Below are 23,520 nucleotides of genomic sequence, written 5' to 3'. Positions count from 1 at the left end.
GTTCATGTTTTGAGCTTTCTGCAGAGTCATTGAACTGAGATTTCTCTCAATTAATTTATATCTGTACAAAAACATCTTAAAGTAACATCCCAAACTTGAAATGAAGCAGTGTCTTCTTACCAGCTCCTTGTCATAACTTTTATACATATATGAGGCATGAAGATTGATTTTTACCTTTTAACCTGTCAAATCTGGATTAATTTGAACGATTATTAGCAACTAGACAAGCAGAAACTGTCTAGTATTTCACCAGAAAAAAAAGGCCTAATCAAAATATTAATCCAACACTGTATGTCAAGAGATTTTGGTTTAATTAGCAGCTCTACAATTTCTGGTCGTGCACAAAATAGTCTTATCTCACTGTTGCAATGTGAGGCGCTTGATTCATTCTCCATTTTTGTGTGTGTGTCATGTGTTGTGCCATCATCATTATTTCTTCATTTTTGCAGAGTCATCGCCATCACACCCGTCTGTCACCACTCACTCCCTCCCCCCAGCTTTGTCCGAGGACAGTGACGAGTTTAGTGACTTTCAGGGGCCTTTAGACGCCCCCGACTCCTTCCCTCCACCCTCGTCCACTTCCTCCACCTTTGGCCTCTCCTCTCACACCCACAGCCAGCCTTCGTCCTCAGCCCCCAACACAGGTTTCCCTGAAGATGATGACGACTTTAGTGACTTTGTTCAGGGTCCTGTAAACGCTTTCCCTTCCTCCAACCTCCACCTCTCCTCTCAGGCCCAAGTCCAGCCTTCACCCCCTCCCCTGAGGGCAGGTCTGTCCTCCTCTTCCTCCTCCATCCCTCAGTCCCTCCCTGCCTCTGTCTCCATCCCCACTGTCACCCAGCACTCTGCTGTCAACACCAGTTCCCAATCTACATTTCAAGGTAACTCTTCTTCTGCTTTGTTGACACCTCCCCTCCTGTCCTCATAATTTATACTCACCCATTTAAACTTTGAATGAATCTGGAGGATTTTTTTTATTTCTTTTTTTTACTGGTGGTGCTGTTTTTATTGCTGATGCGGAATATTTTTACTGGTACGTCTGGATTTTGTGTTGCTTTTGGCCTGTATTGCAGTGTTAAAGCATGCAGTCAGCACAGCAGATGGCCTCATTACCTACACCTTAAAGCTACCAGACAAACAAGGATGCAAAATAGATAAGAAATCCAATTTAAGACTGTCAGTAGATTTTAACCATTTAGTAGCTGAAACAGCCACTGAAACTGAATTGGTTTATGGTCTCTGTGCACGGATCAGACTGTCACTTTCACTTGTCTGCCGTCTAATCTCTGGGATGAGCAGCTGCTCTGTGACAGCTCTTGGCTTCTAGACTATGAATGACAGGACAGAGAGATCACCTTCTGTCCAGAGAAATGCAACAGCTTGCTCTCCATCGAGTGTCATCCCCCAATCCTCCGAGACATTTTTGACCTAGTTGTTTAGCATCTGGAGTAAGCAGATTAGATGGCCTTGGGATCACTTGCCTCTGATAGAAGAGAAGAAAGACCGCACACAGGAATATATTTCTTTAACCTTTAATTAGTGGGCTGTGCTCGCCAGCCCACTATGGACACCTCTATAGCTCTGCTATAGGGTGTCCATAGTGGGCTGTGCAGAGCACAGCCCACTATTATTATTGCTCGCGCCTCTTCTTATTATTTTTCATCCTCCCGTGATTTTTTGGCACTTAACTAGTCTCGCACCGTTTGTCGCACCCACACAAAAAATATATCAAAACGTGCGTCTCGATCTGACTCGGTATGCTATCATTCAGATTTTTAAAATTTTGATTTTTCGCGTCGTAAGACGCGAAAAACTGCGAAAAATTTCCCATAAGGAATGAATGGGACGGGGTCAAAAATGTCGCAAATCTGCAACGTTTTTCAAACATCTCCTGCTCGGGCATACTTTCGCCTAGAAACACCATTCCAAGTTTAAAACGTAGGCACAGGTCTCGTCTATTTAAGTTGTATTTGAACTTTTTTCCTACGATGTATCGTTTTTGAACTCTGACCCTTTAACGATGATGCGTGATTTGGGGAAAATTCAGGGTTTTCAATGAGTGTGTATGGCGGAATGTTCGCGCAGCAGAGTGCAGGAGACCAACTGACAGAGTGAGAGAGACTCAAAAAAAACCTCAGAAATTTTCTCTTTCCGTGACGATCCCGGCCACAAATTACGCTCAAAAACAGTGATATTTTCCAGAGTTGTAGCCACACTTGTCTTCTCTCTCACAATGCGTCCACTTTTTCGGTCGGATTTACGGTTTTTGAATCATCTGCCTCTGACCGACCAGAGGAGCTCTCACTGGCTCCATTCACTCCAATGTTAATCGGGAAGAGGTTTTTCGAAACTGCACCCTTTTTGAGATCGCTCCCGTTACCACATTTCTGACACAAGGACCACGAAACTTGGTGAGCTTGTTCTTTAAGGCATTTCTGGCTTGACCGTGAAAAAATTTTGCTGCTATCATGTACGGTTTTGAAGATATGGCACCGGTTTGACGTCCTGCATGTGAGGCTGAAAGGGCTGAGAAACAGCTGTGCCAGTCCGTTACCGGGGGGCAGGGGGGGGGGGTCAGCAACGATCACCGTGGCAACCAAGATCAGCTGGGCCAGCACAGACAGTCTGTCTGTCTCTCTCTCTCTCTATCTGTCTGTCTGTCTCTATCTGTCTGTCTCTCTCTCTCTCTCTCTACCTGTCTATCTCTCTCTCTCTCTCTACCTGTCTATCTCTCTCTCTCTCTACCTGTCTATCTCTCTCTCTCTCTCTACCTGTCTATTTCTCTCTCTATCTGTCTTTCTCTATCTGTCTGTCTGTCTGTCTCTCTCTCTGTCTGTCTGTCTGTCTCTCTCTCTCTATCTTTCTCTGTCTCTGTCTTTGTCTCTCTCTCTCTCTCTCTCTCTCTCTCTCTCTCTCTCTCTCTCTCTATCTGTCTGTCTGTCTCTATCTGCCTGTCTTTCTCTCTCTCTCTCTCTCTTTATTTGTCTGTCTCTCTCTCTGTCTGTCTGTCTCTCTCTCTCTATCTTTCTCTGTCTCTGTCTTTGTCTCTCTCTCTCTCTCTCTCTCTCTCTATCTATCTGTCTGTCTCTATCTGACTGTCTTTCTCTCTCTCTCTCTCTCTCTTTATTTGTCTGTCTCTCTCTCTCTCTATCTGTCTGTCTGTCTGTCTCTCTCTCTCTACCTGTCTCTCTCTCTCTCTCTCTCTCTCTCTACCTGTCTATCTCTCTCTCTCTCTCTCTATCTGTCTGTCTATACATATATCTCTCTCTATCTCTGTCTCTCTCTGTCTCTCTCTCTCTCTCTCTCTCTCTCTCTCTGTCAGTCTCTATCTGTCTGTCTCTCTCTCTGTCTGTCTGTCTGTCTCTCTCTCTCTATCTTTCTCTGTCTCTGCCTTTGTCTCTCTCTCTCTCTCTCTCTCTCTCTCTCTCTCTCTCTCTATCTGTCTGTCTGTCTCTATCTGCCTGTCTTTCTCTCTCTCTCTCTCTCTTTATTTGTCTGTCTCTCTCTCTGTCTGTCTGTCTGTCTCTCTCTCTCTATCTTTCTCTGTCTCTGTCTTTGTCTCTCTCTCTCTCTCTCTCTCTCTCTCTCTCTCTCTCTATCTATCTGTCTGTCTCTATCTGCCTGTCTTTCTCTCTCTCTCTCTCTCTCTTTATTTGTCTGTCTCTCTCTCTCTCTATCTGTCTGTCTCTCTCTCTCTCTCTCTCTACCTGTCTCTCTCTCTCTCTCTCTCTACCTGTCTATCTCTCTCTCTCTCTCTCTATCTGTCTGTCTATACATATATCTCTCTCTATCTCTGTCTCTCTCTGTCTCTCTCTGTCTCTCTCTCTCTCTCTCTCTCTCTCTCTCTCTCTCTCTGTCTGTCAGTCTCTATCTGTCTGTCTCTCTCTCTCTGTCTCTCTGACTGTCTGTCTCTGTCTTTCTCTCTCTCTCTATCTGTCTGTCTTTCTCGGTCTATCTGTCTGTCTCTTTCTCTATCTCTGTGTTTATTTTCCAATCCACTGTACATTGAGGGCCCTTTTTTCTGTCACTAACTCTTCCCACACCGCTGACTGCATACAAACAAACAATAGATCACAACGTGCAGGTCGATCTGACTTGGTATGCTATCATGTAGTTTTTCAGAATGTCAATTTTTTCGCGTCACAAGACGCGAAAAACTGCCAAACATTTCCCATAAGGAATGAATGGGACGAAGTCAAAAAAGTCGCAAATCTCCTTCTCTGGCATACGTTGACCTAGACACACCATTCAAACTGTAAAATGTACATACAAGTCAAAATTATCAACATGATAGCATACTTTTGCCTTAGCTTTCATAGTATTTTCGTCACGGGGCAAAGCGCACAGCCCACTGTCGCGATTCCCCGGCGGGGAATTGTCTAGTTAGTGGGCTGTGCTCGCCAGCCCACTATGGACACCTCTATAGCTCTGCTATAGGGTGTCCATAGTGGGCTGTGCGAAGCACAGCCCACTATTATTATTGCTCGCGCCTCTTCTTATTAGTGTGAATGCTGAAGGCATTCACACTATTGTTCTTCTGGAATTTATTAGTGTGAATGCTGAGTCAGCATTCACACTATTGTTCTTCTGGAATTTATTATTATTCTTCCGTACGTTTTTTGGCTCGCTTCTCCTTCTACAAACTTTGTGCTACAGAAACCATTCAACCATCAAAATGTTCAGCTTTTTTAGGACATGATGGCGTCTATTTTTCTTTTTTCTACCTTTTATACTTTTGCTAATATTCAGCTTTTTCTGCTAAATTTTTCCCATTCATCCTTATGGGGATTTTTTCAAATTTCATTCTGCTATAACTTCAGCATACCTTCAGCTATAGAAACCATTCAAACATGAAAATGTTCAGCTTTTTAAGCTCTTTCAACCTTGTGCTTTTCAACTTTTCAACCTTTCAACTTTTTCAAATATTAAGCTTTGTTTAAAAAAAATTTAACATTGCCACAAATGGGAAAAGCTTCAAATCCTCTTCAAAACTCCTCGACTTTCAACCTCTTCTTCTCCCTCATACCTTGAGCTAGAGACACCATTCAAACTTTAAAATACTCACAACGCCTTGAACTATTTGCACTGTATTCAGTTTTTTAAAATCTTGTATGGTTTTGAAATCATCGCAGTTTGAGTTTGAAGGATTTTTAGCTCCTCTTCTCATTTTATAATGGGTGTGTATTGCGTCAGCTAGAGTGAGCGCGCACCAACTGCCGCAGCCCAGAGTGTAGAACAGCTGGGAAAAAAGGGAGAACAATTCTCTTCAGCTCAATTTGGTTCCCACATCTTTTACTTGACATAGACAATATATGCATAGAAATGTAGGAAATCTTGTGGGCTTTCATCTGATGGTCTTATTTCAGATGTGGGACTTACGGTTTTGGATCTAGAAGCCCGAGAGCGACAAGAAGTCCAACAGTTCCTCCATAAGCCGCAATGTTAATTTTGAGCCAAAATTTCTGCTGAAGAGCAGACGGTACCTTTTCTCTCTCTCGCTTCTGTGCCTTCATTTCTCACTTTCCAGAAATAAAAACAACATGACCGCGTTCAGCAACTCCTCCTCTCACTCACCATATAGATATTTCAGCTACAACCATTACAGTTTTCTTTCAAATCGAAGGCGTTTGGGAGGCGTTTTCCCATTCATCCTTATGGGGAATTTTTCAAATTTCATCCTGCTATAACTTCTGCATACTTTAAGCTAAAGAAGCCATTCAGCTATTAAAATGTTCAACTTTTTAAGCTATTCCAACCTTGTACTTTTTTGCTTTTTAACTTTTCAACTTCTTTAGAAATTCGGCTTTTTCTAAACAAAATTTAACACTGAAGTAAATGGGAAAATCTTCAAATCCTCTTCCAAAGTCATCGACTTTGCACCTCTTCCTGTCCTTCATACTTTGAGCTAGAGACACCATTCCAACTTTATAATATATAAATATTTTGGCCATAACCATTACATTTTTTTCAAAAGTCGCAGGAGTTTGTCAGGCGTTTTCCCATTCATCCTTATGGCGAAATTTTCATCTTTGGCTCTGCTCCTGCTCCAGCATGTGTGCAAACATTTTAAGCTCTTTATGCCTTTATCCTTTCACCTCTTCAACCTTTTTTCCACCTTTTTAGGCTCCTTCTGCCCTCTGACTCTACAATCTTTCTGCCTTTCCAGTCTTTTTTCACCTTTTTAAGCTCGTTCTACCCTCTTAAGCTACAGCTTTTCAACCTCTTCAGATATTGGACTTTCTGTCTTTTGATCTTTTTAAAATATTCTTTCCAGAAATATAAACAACATCACTTCGTTTAACAATGTCTCCTGTTACTCATTAAATAAATATTTTGACCATAACCACTACAGTTTTTTCAAAGATCGCAGGAGTTTGTCAGGCGTTTTCCCTTTCATCCTTATGGGGACATTTTCATCTTTGGCTCTGCTCCTGCTCCAGCATGTGTGCAACCATTTTAAGCTCTTTATGCCTTTATCCTCTCACCTTTTCAACCCTCTCTCACCTTTTTAAGCTCGTTCTTCCCTCTTACTCTACAACTTTTTGGCCTTTTCAGTCTTTTTTCACATTTTTAAGCTCGTTCAGCCCTCTTAAGCTACAGCTTTTCAAACTTTTCAGATATTCATCTTCCTGCCTTTTCAACTCCTTCAAACATTCAACTTCATGTTCAGCTATGAAATTGTTACACTTTTTAAACTCTTTCAGCCCTCTTCAACCTTCCTGTCTCTTCATCTTCTTAAAATATTCATCTTTCTGTAATTTCAACTGCTTCAACCATTCCGCTTCCTGTGCAGCTATGGAACTGTTCAACTATCAATATGTTCAACTTTTTAAGCTCTTTCGGCCTTTAACTTTGCAACTTTTCCGGCTTTTCGACTTTTTCAACATTTCGCCAGGACGTTCAGCAGATTTCCAAGAGCGTTTCAGCCTTCAGCATTCACACTGTATTTTCGCAGGAAATACAATTTTTCTAGTTATTATTCAAGATTCCGTACGTTTTTTGGCTCTCTTCTACTCCTTCAAATTTTGAGCTATTGAAACCATTCAACCATCAAAATGTTCGGCTTTTTTAGGACATGATGGCGTCTTTTTTTCATTTTTCTACCTTTTATACTTTTGGAAATATTCAGCTTTTTCTGCTAAATTTTTCCCATTCATCCTTATGGGGATTTTTTCAGATTTCATTCTGCTATAACTTCAGCATACCTTCAGCTATAGAAACCGTTCAAATATTAAAATGTTCAGCTTTTTAGGCTCTTTCAACCTTGTAATCTTCAGCTTTTCAACCTTTCAACTTTTTCAAATATTTAGCTTTTTCTAAAAAAAATTTAACATTGCCGCAAATGGGAAAAGCTTCAAATTCTCTTCAAAACTCATCGTCTTTCAACCTCTTCTTCTCCCTCATACATTCAGCTAGAGACACCATTCAAACTTTAAAACACTCACAAGACCTTGAACTATTACCGGTGTATTCAGTTGTTAAAAATCTTGTACGGTTTTGAAATCATCGCAGTTTGAGTTTTGAGCCGTTTTAGGTACTCTTCTGATTTTATAATGGGTGTGTATTGCGTCGGCTAGAGTGCGTGACATCATCAACTGCCGCAGCCCAGAGTGTAGAGCAGCACCAAAAACGGGAAAAAAATTCTCTTCAGCTCAATATGGTTCCCACATCTTTTACTTGACATAGACAATATATGCAAAGAAATGTAGGAAATCTTGTTGGCTTTCAGCTGATGGTCTTATTTCAGATGTGGGACTTACGGTTTTGGATTTAGAAGCCCGAGAGCGACAAGAAGTCCAACAGCTCTCCCATAAGCCGCAATGTTAATTTTGAGCCAAAATTTCTGGTGAAAAGCAGACGGTACCTGTTCTCTCTCTCGCGTTTGTGCCCTCATTTCTCACTTTCCAGAAATAAAAACAACATGACTGAGTTCGGCCATGTCTCTACTTGCTCACCATACAGATATTTTTGCCCTAAACATTAAAGTTTTTTCTAAAATCACAGGGGTTTGGGAGGACTTTTCCCATTCATTCTCATGGGGACCTCATCATCTCTGTCTCTGATACTTCTCCAGCGTGTGTATCTCAAGAATGTGTGTGTGGTGCCTGAGTTACAGTGTGTGACATCATCTTTAGAGTGATGAACAGCTGGAAAATCTGGAGAAAGACTTCTCTGCAGCTTGATTTGGATCCTACATCTTTTCCTTGACATAGACGATGCAGCCATTTTAAGCTCTCTCTGCCTTTAACTTTGAACCTTTTCTGACTTTTCTCACCTTTTTAAGCTCTTTCTTGCTTTAATTTTCCACCGTTTCAGTCTTTTTTCACCTTTTTAATCTCTTCCTGCCTTTAACTTTCTACCTTTTCAGTCTTTTTTCACCCCTTTTCTCCTTTTTCTGACTTTTCTCACCTTTTTAGACTCGTTCTTGCTTTAATTTTCCACCTTTTCAGACTTTTTTCACCTTTTTAACTCTTTCTGCCTTTTACTTTCTACCTTTTCAGTCTTTTTTCACCTTTTCAAGCTATTTCTTGCTTTAATTTTCCACCTTTTCTGTCGTTTTCACCCTTTTTAAGCTCTTCCTGCCTTTAACTTTCCACCTTTTCAGTCTTTTTTCACCTTTCTACGCTCCTTCTGCCCTCTCAATATACAACTTTTTGGCCTGTTCACTCTTTTTTCACCTTTTCAATCTCTTTCAGCTCTCTTACTCTACAGCTTTTTAGCCTTTACAGATATTCATCATTCTGCCTTTTTAACCCCTTGAAAATATTCTGCTTCATGTTCAGCTATGGAACTGTTCAACTATCAATATGTTGAACTTTTTAAGCTCTTTCGGCCTTTAACTTTGCAACTTTTCCGGCTTTTCCACTTTTTCAACTGTTCGGCAGGACGTTCAGCAGATTTCCAATAGCGTTTCAGCCTTCAGCATTCACACTGTATTTTCGTAGGAAATACAAATTTTTCTAGTTTTTATTATTATTCTTCTTCCGTACGTTTTTTGGCTCGCTTCTCCTCCTACAAACTTTTTGCTATAAAAACCATTCAACCATCAAAATGTTCAGCTTTTTTGGGACATGATGGCTTGTATTTTTCTTTTTTCTACCTTTTCTACTTTTGGAAATATTCAGCTTTTTCTGCTAAATTTTTCCCATTCATCCTTATGGGGATTTTTTCAAATTTCATTCTGCTATAACTTCAGCATACCTTCAGCTATAGAAACCATTCAAACATGAAAATGTTCAGCTTTTTAAGCTCTTTCAACCTTGTGCTTTTCAACTTTTCAACCTTTCAACTTTTTCAAATATTAAGCTTTGTTTAAAAAAAATTTAACATTGCCGCAAATGGGAAAAGCTTCAAATCCTCTTCAAAACTCCTCGACTTTCAACCTCTTCTTCTCCCTCATACCTTGAGCTAGAGACACCATTCAAACTTTAAAATACTCACAACGCCTTGAACTATTTGCACTGTATTCAGTTTTTTAAAATCTTGTATGGTTTTGAAATCATCGCAGTTTTAATCTTGAGCCGTTTTAGCTCCTCTTCTGATTTTATAATGGGTGTGTATTGCGTCAGCTAGAGTGTGCGCGCACCAACTGCCGCAGCCCAGAGTGCAGAGCAGCTGGGAAAAAAGGGAGAAAAATTCTATTCAGCTCGATTTGGTTCCCACATCTTTTACTTGACATAGACAATATATGCATAAAAATGTAGGAAATCTTGTGGGCTTTCATCTGATGGTCTTATTTCAGATGTGGGACTTACGGTTTTGGATCTAGAAGCCCGAGAGCGACAAGAAGTCCAACAGTTCCTCCATAAGCCGCAATGTTAATTTTGAGCCAAAATTTCTGCTGAAGAGCAGACGGTACCTTTTCTCTCTCTCGCTTCTGTGCCTTCATTTCTCACTTTCCAGAAATAAAAACAACATGACCGCGTTCAGCAACTCCTCCTCTCACTCACCATATAGATATTTCAGCTACAACCATTACAGTTTTCTTTCAAATCGGAGGCGTTTGGGAGGCGTTTTCCCATTCATCCTTATGGGGAATTTTTCAAATTTCATCCTGCTATAACTTCTGCATACTTTAAACTAAAGAAGCCATTCAACTAATAAAATGTTCAACTTTTTAAGCTATTCCAACCTTGTACTTTTTTGCTTTTTAACTTTTCAACTTCTTTAGAAATTCGGCTTTTTCTAAACAAAATTTAACACTGAAGTAAATGGGAAAATCTTCAAATCCTCTTCCAAAGTCGTCGACTTTGCACCTCTTCCTGTCCTTCATACTTTGAGCTAGAGACACCATTCCAACTTTATAATATATAAATATTTTGGCCATACCATTACAGTTTTTTCAAAAGTCGCAGGAGTTTGTCAGGCGTTTTCCCATTCATCCTTATGGGGACATTTTCATCTTTGGCTCTGCTCCTGCTCCAGCATGTGTGCAAACATTTTAAGCTCTTTATGCCTTTATCCTTTCACCTCTTCAACCTTTTTTCCACCTTTTTAGGCTCCTTCTGCCCTCTTACTCTACAATCTTTCTGCCTTTCCAGTCTTTTTTCACCTTTTTAAGCTCGTTCTACCCTCTTAAGCTACAGCTTTTCAACCTCTTCAGATATTGGACTTTCTGTCTTTTGATCTTTTTAAAATATTCTTTCCAGAAATATAAACAACATCACTTCGTTTAACAATGTCTCCTGTTACTCATTAAATAAATATTTTGACCATAACCATTACAGTTTTTTCAAAGATCGCAGGAGTTTGTCAGGCGTTTTCCCTTTCATCCTTATGGGGACATTTTCATCTTTGGCTCTGCTCCTGCTCCAGCATGTGTGCAACCATTTTAAGCTCTTTATGCCTTTATCCTCTCACCTTTTCAACCCTCTCTCACCTTTTTAAGCTCGTTCTTCCCTCTTACTCTACAACTTTTTGGCCTTTTCAGTCTTTTTTCACATATTTAAGCTCGTTCAGCCCTCTTAAGCTACAGCTTTTCAAACTTTTCAGATATTCATCTTCCTGCCTTTTCAACTCCTTCAAACATTCAACTTCATGTTCAGCTATGAAATTGTTACACTTTTTAAACTCTTTCAGCCCTCTTCAACCTTCCTGTCTCTTCATCTTCTTAAAATATTCATCTTTCTGTAATTTCAACTGCTTCAACCATTCCGCCATCCCTATGGAACTGTTCAACTATCAATATGTTCAACTTTTTAAGCTCTTTCGGCCTTTAACTTTGCAACTTTTCCGGCTTTTCGACTTTTTCAACATTTCGCCAGGACGTTCAGCAGATTTCCAAGAGCGTTTCAGCCTTCAGCATTCACACTGTATTTTCGCAGGAAATACAATTTTTCTAGTTATTATTTTTCATCCTCCCGTGATTTTTTGGCAGTTAACTTGTCTCGCACCGTTTGTCGCACCCAAACAAAAAATATATCAAAACGTGCGTCTCGATCTGACTCGGTATGCTATCATTCAGATTTTTGAAATTCGAATTTTTCGCGTCGTAAGACGCGAAAAACTGCGAAAAATTTCCCATAAGGAATGAATGGGACGGGGTCAAAAACGTCGCAAATCTGCAACGTTATTCAAACATCTCCTGCTCTGGCATACGTGCGCCTAGAAACACCATTCCAACTTTAAAACGTAGGCACAAGTCTCGACTATTTAAGTTGTATTTGAACTTTTTTCCTACAATGTACAGTTTTTGAACTCTGACCCTTTAACGATGATGAGTGATTTGGGGAAAATTCAGGGTTTTCAATGAGTGTGTATGGCGGAATGTTCGCGCAGCAGAGTGCAGGACACCAACTGACAGAGTGAGAGAGGCTAAAAAAAAACTCAGAAATTTTTTCTTTCCGTGACGATCCCGGCCACAAATTACGCTCAAAAACAGTGATATTTTCCAGAGTTGTAGCCACACTTGTCTTCTCTCTCACAATGTGTCCACTTTTTCGGTCGGATTTACGGTTTTTGAATCATCTGCCTCTGACCGACCAGAGGAGCTCTCACTGGCTCCATTCACTCCAATGTTAATCGGGAAGAGGTTTTTCGAAACTGCACCCTTTTTGAGATCGCTCCCGTTACCACATTTCTGACACGAGGACCACGAAACTCGGTGAGCTTGTTCTTTAAGGCATTTCTGGCTTGACCGTGAAAAAATTTTGCTGCTATCATGTACGGTTTTGAAGATATGGCACCGGTTTGACGTCCTGCATGTGAGGCTGAAAGGGCTGAAAAATTAGCTGCACCAGTCCGTTACCGGGGGTGGTCGGCAACGATCACCGTGGCAGCCGAGATCAGCTGGGCCAGCACAGACAGTCTGTCTCTCTCTCTCTATCTGTCTGTGTCTTTCTGTCTCTCTCTCTCTCTCTCTCTCTCTCTCTCTCTCTCTCTCTCTCTCTCTCTCTATCTTTCTACCTGTCTGTCTGTCTCTCTCTCTCTCTCTCTTTCTACCTGTCTGTCTGTCTGTCTCTCTCTCTCTCTTTCTACCTGTCTGTCTGTCTGTCTCTCTCTCTCTCTCTGTCTGTCTATCTCTCTCTATCTGTCTGTCTCTGTCTCTCTCTACCTGTCTGTCTCTTTCTCTCTCTCTCTTTCTATCTGTCTGTCTGTCTCTCTCTCTCTATCTGTCTGTCTCTCTCTCTCTCTATCTGTTTGTCTCTCTCTCTATCTGTCTGTCTCTCTCTCTATATATATATCTCTGTATCTGTCTGTCTGCCTCTCTCTCTCTCTCTCTCTCTCTCTCTCTCTCTCTCTCTCTCTGTCTGTCTCTGTCTTTCTCTCTGTCTGTCTCTGTTTCTCTTTATCTATCTGTTTGTCTCTCTTTCTACCTGTCTGTCTCTGTCTCTATCTGTCTGTTTATTTTACAATCCACTGTACATTGAGAGCCAGTTTTTCTGTCGCTAACTCGTCCCACACCGTTGAGCACACACAAACAAACAATACATCAAAACGTGCAGCTCAATCTGACTCGGTATGCTATCATTCAGTTTTCCAGAATATCAATTTTTCGTGTCGTAAGACGCGAAAAACTACCAAACATCTCCCATAAGGAATGAATGGGACAAGGTAAAAAAAAGTCGCAAATCTTCAACATTTTTCAAACATCTCCTGCTCTGGCATACGTTGACCTAGACACACCATTCAAACTTTAAAATGTAGATAAAACTCCAAATTATCCACGTGATATCATACTTTAGGCTTAGCTTTCGTAGTTTTTTCGTCACGGGCCAAAGCGCACAGCCCACTCTCGCGATTCCCCGGCGGGGAATTGTCTAGTTATTATTTTTCATCCTCCCGTGATTTTTTGGCAGTTAACTTGTCTCGCACCGTTTGTCGCACCCAAACAAAAAATATATCAAAACGTGCGTCTCGATCTGACTCGGTATGCTATCATTCAGATTTTTGAAATACGAATTTTTCGCGTCGTAAGACGCGAAAAACTGCGAAAAATTTCCCATAAGGAATGAATGGGACGAGGTCAAAAATGTCGCAAATCTGCAACGTTTTTCAAACATCTCCTGCTCGGGCATACTTTCGCCTAGAAACACCATTCCAACTTTAAAACGTAGGCACAGGTCTCGTCTATTTAAGTTGTATTTGAACTTTTTTCCTACGATGTATAGTTTTTGAACTGTGACCCTTTAACCATGATGAGTGATTTGGGGAAAATTCAGGGATTTCAATGAGTGTGTATGGCGGAATGTTCGCGCAGCAGAGTGCAGGAGACCAACTGACAGAGTGAGAGAGACTCAAAAAAAACCTCAGAAATTTTCTCTTTCCGTGACGATCCCGGCCACAAATTACGCTCAAAAACAGTGATATTTTCCAGAGTTGTAGCCACACTTGTCTTCTCTCTCACAATGCGTCCACTTTTTCGGTCGGATTTACGGTTTTTGAATCATCTGCCTCTGACCGACCAGAGGAGCTCTCACTGGCTCCATTTACTCCAATGTTAATCGGGAAGAGGTTTTTCGAAACTGCTCCCTTTTTCCAACTCGCTGGCATTTCCACATTTCTGACACCAGGACCATGAAACTTGGTGAGCGTGCTCTTTAAGGCATTTCTGGCTTGACTGTGAAAAAAATTTGCTGCTATCATGTATGGTTTTGAAAATATAACACCAGTTTGATGTCCTGCATGTGAGGCTGAAAGGGCTGAGAAACAGCTGTGCCAGTCCGTTACCGGGGGGCGGGGGGGGGGGGTCAGCAACGATCACCGTGGCAACCAAGATCAGCTGGGCCAGCACAGACAGTCTGTCTGTCTCTCTCTCTCTATCTGTCTGTCTTTCTCAGTCTGTCTGTCTGTCTCTCTCTCTATCTGTCTGTCTCTATCTGTCTGTCTGTCTGTCTGTCTCTCTCTCTATCTGTCTGTCTCTATCTGTCTTTCTGTCTGTCTCTCTCTATCTGTCTCTCTCTATCTGCCTGTGCGCACAAACAAACAATATATCACAATGTGCAGCTCGATCTGACTCGGTATGCTACCATTCAGTTTTTCAGAATATCAATTCTTCGCGTCGTAAGATGCGAAAAACTGCCAAACATTTCCCATAAGAAATGAATGGGACGAGGCAAAAAACAAGTCGCAAATCTTCAACATTTTTCAGACATCTCCTGCTCTGGCATACGTTGACCTAGACACACCATTCAAACTGTAAAATGTACATACAAGTCCAAATTATCAACATGATGTCATACTTTTGCCTTAGCAGTCGTACTTTTTTCGTCACGGGGCAAAGCGCACAGCCCACTCTCGCGATTCCCCGGCGGGGAATTGTCTAGTTAGTGGGCTGTGCTCGCCAGCCCACTATGGACACCTCTATAGCTCTGCTATAGGGTGTCCATAGTGGGCTGTGCGAAGCACAGCCCACTATTACTATTGCTCGCGCCTCTTCTTATTAGTGTGAATGCTGAGTCAGCATTCACACTATTGTTCTTCTGGAATTTATTATTATTCTTCCGTACGTTTTTTGGCTCGCTTCTCCTTCTACAAACTTTGTGCTACAGAAACCATTCAACCATCAAAATGTTCAGCTTTTTTAGGACATGATGGCGTCTATTTTTCTTTTTTCTACCTTTTATACTTTTGCTAATATTCAGCTTTTTCTGCTAAATTTTTCCCATTCATCCTTATGGGGATTTTTTCAAATTTCATTCTGCTATAACTTCAGCATACCTTCAGCTATAGAAACCATTCAAACATGAAAATGTTCAGCTTTTTAAGCTCTTTCAACCTTGTGCTTTTCAACTTTTCAACCTTTCAACTTTTTCAAATATTAAGCTTTGTTTAAAAAAAATTTAACATTGCCACAAATGGGAAAAGCTTCAAATCCTCTTCAAAACTCCTCGACTTTCAACCTCTTCTTCTCCCTCATACCTTGAGCTAGAGACACCATTCAAACTTTAAAATACTCACAACGCCTTGAACTATTTGCACTGTATTCAGTTTTTTAAAATCTTGTATGGTTTTGAAATCATCGCAGTTTGAGTTTGAAGGATTTTTAGCTCCTCTTCTCATTTTATAATGGGTGTGTATTGCGTCAGCTAGAGTGAGCGCGCACCAACTGCCGCAGCCCAGAGTGTAGAACAGCTGGGAAAAAAGGGAGAACAATTCTCTTCAGCTCAATTTGGTTCCCACATCTTTTACTTGACATAGACAATATATGCATAGAAATGTAGGAAATCTTGTGGGCTTTCATCTGATGGTCTTATTTCAGATGTGGGACTTACGGTTTTGGATCTAGAAGCCCGAGAGCGACAAGAAGTCCAACAGTTCCTCCATAAGCCGCAATGTTAATTTTGAGCCAAAATTTCTGCTGAAGAGCAGACGGTACCTTTTCTCTCTCTCGCTTCTGTGCCTTCATTTCTCACTTTCCAGAAATAAAAACAACATGACCGCGTTCAGCAACTCCTCCTCTCACTCACCATATAGATATTTCAGCTACAACCATTACAGTTTTCTTTCAAATCGAAGGCGTTTGGGAGGCGTTTTCCCATTCATCCTTATGGGGAATTTTTCAAATTTCATCCTGCTATAACTTCTGCATACTTTAAGCTAAAGAAGCCATTCAGCTATTAAAATGTTCAACTTTTTAAGCTATTCCAACCTTGTACTTTTTTGCTTTTTAACTTTTCAACTTCTTTAGAAATTCGGCTTTTTCTAAACAAAATTTAACACTGAAGTAAATGGGAAAATCTTCAAATCCTCTTCCAAAGTCATCGACTTTGCACCTCTTCCTGTCCTTCATACTTTGAGCTAGAGACACCATTCCAACTTTATAATATATAAATATTTTGGCCATAACCATTACATTTTTTTCAAAAGTCGCAGGAGTTTGTCAGGCGTTTTCCCATTCATCCTTATGGCGAAATTTTCATCTTTGGCTCTGCTCCTGCTCCAGCATGTGTGCAAACATTTTAAGCTCTTTATGCCTTTATCCTTTCACCTCTTCAACCTTTTTTCCACCTTTTTAGGCTCCTTCTGCCCTCTGACTCTACAATCTTTCTGCCTTTCCAGTCTTTTTTCACCTTTTTAAGCTCGTTCTACCCTCTTAAGCTACAGCTTTTCAACCTCTTCAGATATTGGACTTTCTGTCTTTTGATCTTTTTAAAATATTCTTTCCAGAAATATAAACAACATCACTTCGTTTAACAATGTCTCCTGTTACTCATTAAATAAATATTTTGACCATAACCACTACAGTTTTTTCAAAGATCGCAGGAGTTTGTCAGGCGTTTTCCCTTTCATCCTTATGGGGACATTTTCATCTTTGGCTCTGCTCCTGCTCCAGCATGTGTGCAACCATTTTAAGCTCTTTATGCCTTTATCCTCTCACCTTTTCAACCCTCTCTCACCTTTTTAAGCTCGTTCTTCCCTCTTACTCTACAACTTTTTGGCCTTTTCAGTCTTTTTTCACATTTTTAAGCTCGTTCAGCCCTCTTAAGCTACAGCTTTTCAAACTTTTCAGATATTCATCTTCCTGCCTTTTCAACTCCTTCAAACATTCAACTTCATGTTCAGCTATGAAATTGTTACACTTTTTAAACTCTTTCAGCCCTCTTCAACCTTCCTGTCTCTTCATCTTCTTAAAATATTCATCTTTCTGTAATTTCAACTGCTTCAACCATTCCGCTTCCTGTGCAGCTATGGAACTGTTCAACTATCAATATGTTCAACTTTTTAAGCTCTTTCGGCCTTTAACTTTGCAACTTTTCCGGCTTTTCGACTTTTTCAACATTTCGCCAGGACGTTCAGCAGATTTCCAAGAGCGTTTCAGCCTTCAGCATTCACACTGTATTTTCGCAGGAAATACAATTTTTCTAGTTATTATTATTCATCCTCCTTCCGATTTTGGCACTTAACTCGTCTCGCACCGTTTGTCGCACCCAAACAAAAAATATATCAAAACGTGCGTCTCGATCTGACTCGGTATGCTATCATTCAGATTTTTGAAATACGAATTTTTCGCGTCGCAAGACGCGAAAAACTGCGAAAAATTTCCCATAAGGAATGAATGGGACGAGGTCAAAAATGTCGCAAATCTGCAACGTTTTTCAAACATCTCCTGCTCGGGCATACTTTCGCCTAGAAACACCATTCCAACTTTAAAACGTAGGCACAGGTCTCGTCTATTTAAGTTGTATTTGAACTTCTTTCCTACGATGTATAGTTTTTGAACTGTGACCCTTTAACGATGATGAGTGATTTGGGGAAAATTCAGGGTTTTCAATGAGTGTGTATGGCGGAATGTTCGCGCAGCAGAGTGCAGGAGACCAACTGACAGAGTGAGAGAGACTCAAAAAAAGCCTCAGAAATTTTCTCTTTCCATGACGATCCCGGCCACAAATTACTCTCAAAAACAGTGATACTTTCCAGAGTTGTAGCCACACTTGTCTTCTCTCTCACAATGCGTCCGCTTTTTCGGTCGGATTTACGGTTTTTGAATCATCTGCCTCTGACCGACCAGAGGAGCTCTCACTGGCTCCATTTACTCCAATGTTAATCGGGAAGAGGTTTTTCGAAACTGCACCCTTTTTGAGATCGCTCCCGTTACCACATTTCTGACACAAGGACCACGAAACTTGGTGAGCTTGTTCTTTAAGGCATTTCTGGCTTGACCGTGAAAAAATTTTGCTGCTATCATGTACGGTTTTGAAGATATGGCACCGGTTTGACGTCCTGCATGTGAGGCTGAAAGGGCTGAGAAACAGCTGTGCCAGTCCGTTACCGGGGGGCAGGGGGGGGGGGGGGTGAGCAACGATCACCGTGGCAACCAAGATCAGCTGGGCCAGCAGAGAGAGACAGACAGACTGTCGTATTGTTTTTGAACTCTGACCCTCTTTATCTGTCTGTCTGTCTCTATCTGTCTGTCTCTCTCTCTCTCTCTCTACCTGTCTATCTCTCTCTCTCTCTACCTGTCTATCTCTCTCTCTCTCTATCTGTCTTTCTCTATCTGTCTGTCTGTCTGTCTCTCTCTCTGTCTGTCTGTCTGTCTCTCTCTCTCTATCTTTCTCTGTCTCTGTCTTTGTCTCTCTCTCTCTCTCTCTCTCTTTATTTGTCTGTCTCTCTCTCTGTCTGTCTGTCTGTCTCTCTCTCTCTATCTTTCTCTGTCTCTGTCTTTGTCTCTCTCTCTCTCTCTCTCTCTATCTATCTGTCTGTCTCTATCTGCCTGTCTTTCTCTCTCTCTCTCTCTCTCTTTATTTGTCTGTCTCTCTCTCTCTCTCTACCTCTCTCTCTCTCTCTCTCTCTCTCTCTCTACCTGTCTATCTCTCTCTCTCTCTCTCTACCTGCCTATCTCTCTCTCTCTCTCTATCTGTCTGTCTATACATATATCTCTCTCTATCTCTGTCTCTCTCTGTCTCTCTCTCTCTCTCTCGCTCTCTCTGTCTGTCAGTCTCTATCTGTCTGTCTCTCTCTCTCTGTCTCTCTGACTGTCTGTCTCTGTCTTTCTCTCTCTCTCTATCTGTCTGTCTTTCTCGGTCTATCTGTCTGTCTCTTTCTCTATCTCTGTGTTTATTTTCCAACCCACTGTACATTGAGGGCCCTTTTTCTGTCGCTAACTCTTCCCACACCGCTGACTGCATACAAACAAACAATAGATGACAACGTGCAGCTCGATCTGACTCGGTATGCTATCATTCAGTTTTTCAGAATGTCAACTTTTTCGCGTCGTAAGACGCGAAAAACTGCGAAAACTTTCCCATAAGGAATGAATGGGACGGGGTTAAAAAAGTCGGAAATCTTCAACATTTTTCAAACATCTCTTGCTCTGGCATATGATGACCTAGACACACCATTCAAACTATAAAATGTAGATAAAACTCCAAATTATCAACGTGATGTCATACTTTTGCCTTAGCTTTCATAGTTTTTTCGTCACGGGTCAAAGCGCACAGCCCACTCTCGCGATTCCCCGGCGGGGAATTGTCTAGTTAGTGGGCTGTGCTCGCAAGCCCACTATGGACACCTCTATAGCTCTGCTATAGGGTGTCCATAGTGGGCTGTGCGAAGCACAGCCCACTATTGTTATTGCTCGCGCCTCTTCTTCTTATTATTTTTCATCCTCCCGCTCTTTTTCGGCAGCTAACTAGTCCCGCACCGTTTGTCGCACACAAACAAAAAATATATCAAAACGTGCATCTCGATCTGACTCGGTATGCTATCATTCAGATTTTTAAAATTTTGATTTTTCGCGTCGTAAGACGCGAAAAACTGCAAAAAATTTCCCATAAGGAATGAATGGGACGAGGTCAAAAATGTCACAAATCTGCAACGTTTTTCAAACATCTCCTGCTCTGGCATACGTTTGCCTAGAAACACCATTCCAACTTTAAAACGTAGGCACAGGTCTCGTCTATTTAAGTTGTATTTGAACTTTTTTCCTACGATGTATCGTTTTTGAACTGTGACCCTTTAACGATGATGAGTGATTTGGGGAAAATTCAGGGTTTTCAATGAGTGTGTATGGCGGAATGTTCGCGCAGCAGAGTGCAGGAGACCAACTGACAGAGTGAGAGAGACTAAAAAAAAAACTCCGAAATTTTCTCTTTCTATGACGATATCGGCCACAAATTACACTCAATAACAGTGATATTTTCCAGAGTTGTAGGCACACTTGTCTTCACTCTCACAATGTGCCCACTTTTTCGGTCGGATTCACGGTTTTTGAATTATCTGCCTCTGACCGACCAGAGTAGCTCTCACTGGCTCCATTTACTCCAATGTTAATCGGGAAGAGGATTTTCGAAACTGCACCCTTTTTCAACTCGCTGGCATTTCCACATTTCTGACACAAGGACCATGAAACTTGGTGAGCGTGCTCTTTAAGGCATTTCTGGCTTGACCGTGAAAAAAATTTGCTGCTATCATGTATGGTTTTGAAAATATAGCACCAGTTTGATGTCCTGCATGTGAGGCTGAAAGGGCCGAGAAACAGCTGTGCCAGTCCGTTACCGGGGGGGGGGGGGGGGGGGTAAGCAACGATCACCGTGGCAACCAAGATCAGCTGGGCCAGCACAGACAGTCTGTCTGTCTCTCTCTCTCTATCTGTCTGTCTATGCATATATCTCTCTTTATCTGTCTGTCTGTCTCTATCTGTCTGTCTCTCTCTCTCTCTCTACCTGTCTGTCTCTCTCTCTCTCTCTCTCCACCTGTCTATCTCTCTCTCTCTCTCTCTACCTGTCTATATCTTTCTCTCTCTATCTGTCTGTCCATACATATATCTCTCTCTATCTGTCTGTCTCTATCTGTCTGTCTGTCTGTCTCTCTCTGTCTGTCTGTCTCTATCTGTCTCTCTCTCTCTCTCTCTGTCTGTCTCTGTCTTTCTCTCTCTATCTATCTGTCTGTCTTTCTCGGTCTATCTGTCTGTCTGTCTCTCTCTATCTGTCTGTGTCTTTCGCTATCTCTCTGTTTATTTTCCAACCCAGTGTACATTGAGGGCCCTTTTTTCTGTCGCTAACTCTTCCCACACCGCTGACTGCAGACAAACAAACAATAGATGACAACGTGCAGCTCGATCTGACTCGGTATGCTATCATTCAGTCTTTCAGAATGACAACTTTTTCGCGTCGTAAGACGCGAAAAACTGCCAAACATTTCCCATAAGGAATGAATGGGACGGGGTTAAAAAAGTCGCAAATCTTCAACATTTTTCAAACACCTCCTGCTCTGGCATACGTTGACCTAGACACACCATTCAAACTATAAAATGTAGATAAAACTCCAATTTATCAACATGATGTCATACTTTTGCCTTAGCTTTCGTAGTTTTTTCCTCACGGGCCAAAGCGCACAGCCCACTCTCGCGATTCCCCGGCGGGGAATTGTCTAGTTATTTTTCATCCTCCCGTGATTTTTTGGCACTTAACTAGTCTCGCACCGTTTGTCGCACCCAAACAAAAAATATATCAAAACGTGCGTCTCGATCTGACTCGGTATGCTATCATTCAGATTTTTAAAATTTTGATTTTTCGCGTCGTAAGACGCGAAAAACTGCGAAAAATTTCCCATAAGGAATGAATGGGACGGGGTCAAAAATGTCGCAAATCTGCAACGTTTTTCAAGCATCTCCTGCTCGGGCATACTTTCGCCTAGAAACACCATTCCAACTTTAAAACGTAGGCACAGCTCTCGTCTATTTAAGTTGTATTTGAACTTTTTTCCTACGATGTATCGTTTTTGAACTCTGACCCTTTAACGATGATGCGTGATTTGGGGAAAATTCAGGGTTTTCAATGAGTGTGTATGGCGGAATGTTCGCGCAGCAGAGTGCAGGAGACCAACTGACAGAGTGAGAGAGACTCAAAAAAAACCTCAGAAATTTTCTCTTTCCGTGACGATCCCGGCCACAAATTACGCTCAAAAACAGTGATATTTTCCAGAGTTGTAGCCACACTTGTCTTCTCTCTCACAATGCGTCCACTTTTTCGGTCGGATTTACGGTTTTTGAATCATCTGCCTCTGACCGACCAGAGGAGCTCTCACTGGCTCCATTCACTCCAATGTTAATCGGGAAGAGGTTTTTCGAAACTGCACCCTTTTTGAGATCGCTCCCGTTACCACATTTCTGACACAAGGACCACGAAACTTGGTGAGCTTGTTCTTTAAGGCATTTCTGGCTTGACCGTGAAAAAATTTTGCTGCTATCATGTACGGTTTTGAAGATATGGCACCGGTTTGACGTCCTGCATGTGAGGCTGAAAGGGCTGAGAAATTAGCTGCACCAGTCCGTTACCGGGGGTGGTCGGCAACGATCACCGTGGCAGCCGAGATCAGCTGGGCCAGCACAGACAGTCTGTCTCTCTCTCTCTATCTGTCTGTGTCTTTCTGTCTCTCTCTCTCTCTCTCTCTCTCTCTCTCTCTCTCTCTCTCTATCTTTCTACCTGTCTGTCTGTCTGTCTGTCTCTCCCTCTCTCTTTCTACCTGTCTGTCTGTCTGTCTCTCTCTCTCTCTTTCTACCTGTCTGTCTGTCTGTCTCTCTCTCTCTCTCTCTGTCTGTCTGTCTATCTCTCTCTATCTGTCTGTCTCTGTCTCTCTCTACCTGTCTGTCTCTTTCTCTCTCTCTCTTTCTATCTGTCTGTCTGTCTGTCTCTCTCTCTCTATCTGTCTGTCTCTCTCTCTCTCTCTATCTGTTTGTCTCTCTCTCTATCTGTCTGTCTCTCTCTCTATATATATATATATATCTCTGTATCTGTCTGTCTGCCTCTCTCTCTATCTCTCTCTCTCTCTCTCTCTGTCTGTCTCTGTCTTTCTCTCTGTCTGTCTCTGTTTCTCTTTATCTATCTGTTTGTCTCTCTTTCTACCTGTCTGTCTCTGTCTCTATCTGTCTGTTTATTTTACAATCCACTCTACATTGACAGCCAGTTTTTCTGTCGCTATCTCGTCCCACACCGTTGAGCACACACAAACAAACAATACATCAAAACGTGCGGCTCGATCTGACTCGGTATGCTATCATTCAGTTTTCCAGAATATCAATTTTTCGCGTCGTAAGAGAAACTGCCAAACATTTCCCAAACATTTCCCATAAGGAATGAATGGGACGAGGTAAAAAAAGTGGCAGATCTTCAACATTTTTCAAACACCTCCTGCTCTGGCATACGTTGACCTAGACACACCATTCAAACTGTAAAATGTAGATAAAACTCCAAATTATCAACGTGATGTCATACTTTTGCCTTAGCTTTCATAGTTTTTTCGACCCGGGGCAAAGCGCACAGCCCACTCTCGCGATTCCCCGGCGGGGAATTGTCTAGTGTTTATTTTGCAATCCACTTTACAATGAGAGCTCTTTTTTCTGTCGCTAACTCGTCCCACACCGTTGAGCGCACACAAACAAACAATATGTCAAAACGTGCGGTTCGATCTGACTCGGTATGCTATCATTCAGTTTTTAAGAATATCAATTTTTCGCGACGTAAAACGCGAAAAACTGCCAAACATTTCCCATAAGGAATGAATGGGACATTGTAAAAAAGTCGCAAATCTGCAACGTTTTTCAAACATCTCCTGCTCTGGCATACATTCACCTAGAAACAC

At 41.6% G+C, this 23,520-nt stretch overlaps 1 protein-coding gene across 10 annotated transcripts in view; it reads left to right on the top strand.

Moving 5' to 3' along the window:
• synrg (synergin, gamma) overlaps positions 1-23,520 on the top strand; it is an 81,597-nt gene that overhangs the window by 9,138 nt on the left and 48,939 nt on the right. For 7 of the 10 annotated variants that reach the window (XM_037122563.1, XM_037122562.1, XM_037122558.1 and 4 more), the window contains exon 7: positions 450-881. The exons of the other annotated variants lie outside the window; for them this stretch is intronic. In XM_037122563.1, coding sequence (XP_036978458.1) covers positions 450-881 — 432 coding nt within the window. The remainder of the gene's footprint in view (positions 1-449; positions 882-23,520) is intronic. 10 annotated transcript variants of the gene reach the window in all.

The sequence above is a fragment of the Acanthopagrus latus genome, chromosome 2 (genome assembly GCF_904848185.1).
Source record: "Acanthopagrus latus isolate v.2019 chromosome 2, fAcaLat1.1, whole genome shotgun sequence".
Taxonomy (NCBI): Eukaryota; Metazoa; Chordata; class Actinopteri; order Spariformes; family Sparidae; genus Acanthopagrus; species Acanthopagrus latus.
Note: the sequence above shows the minus strand (reverse complement) of the source record. Positions and strands in the feature narration are given on the sequence as shown.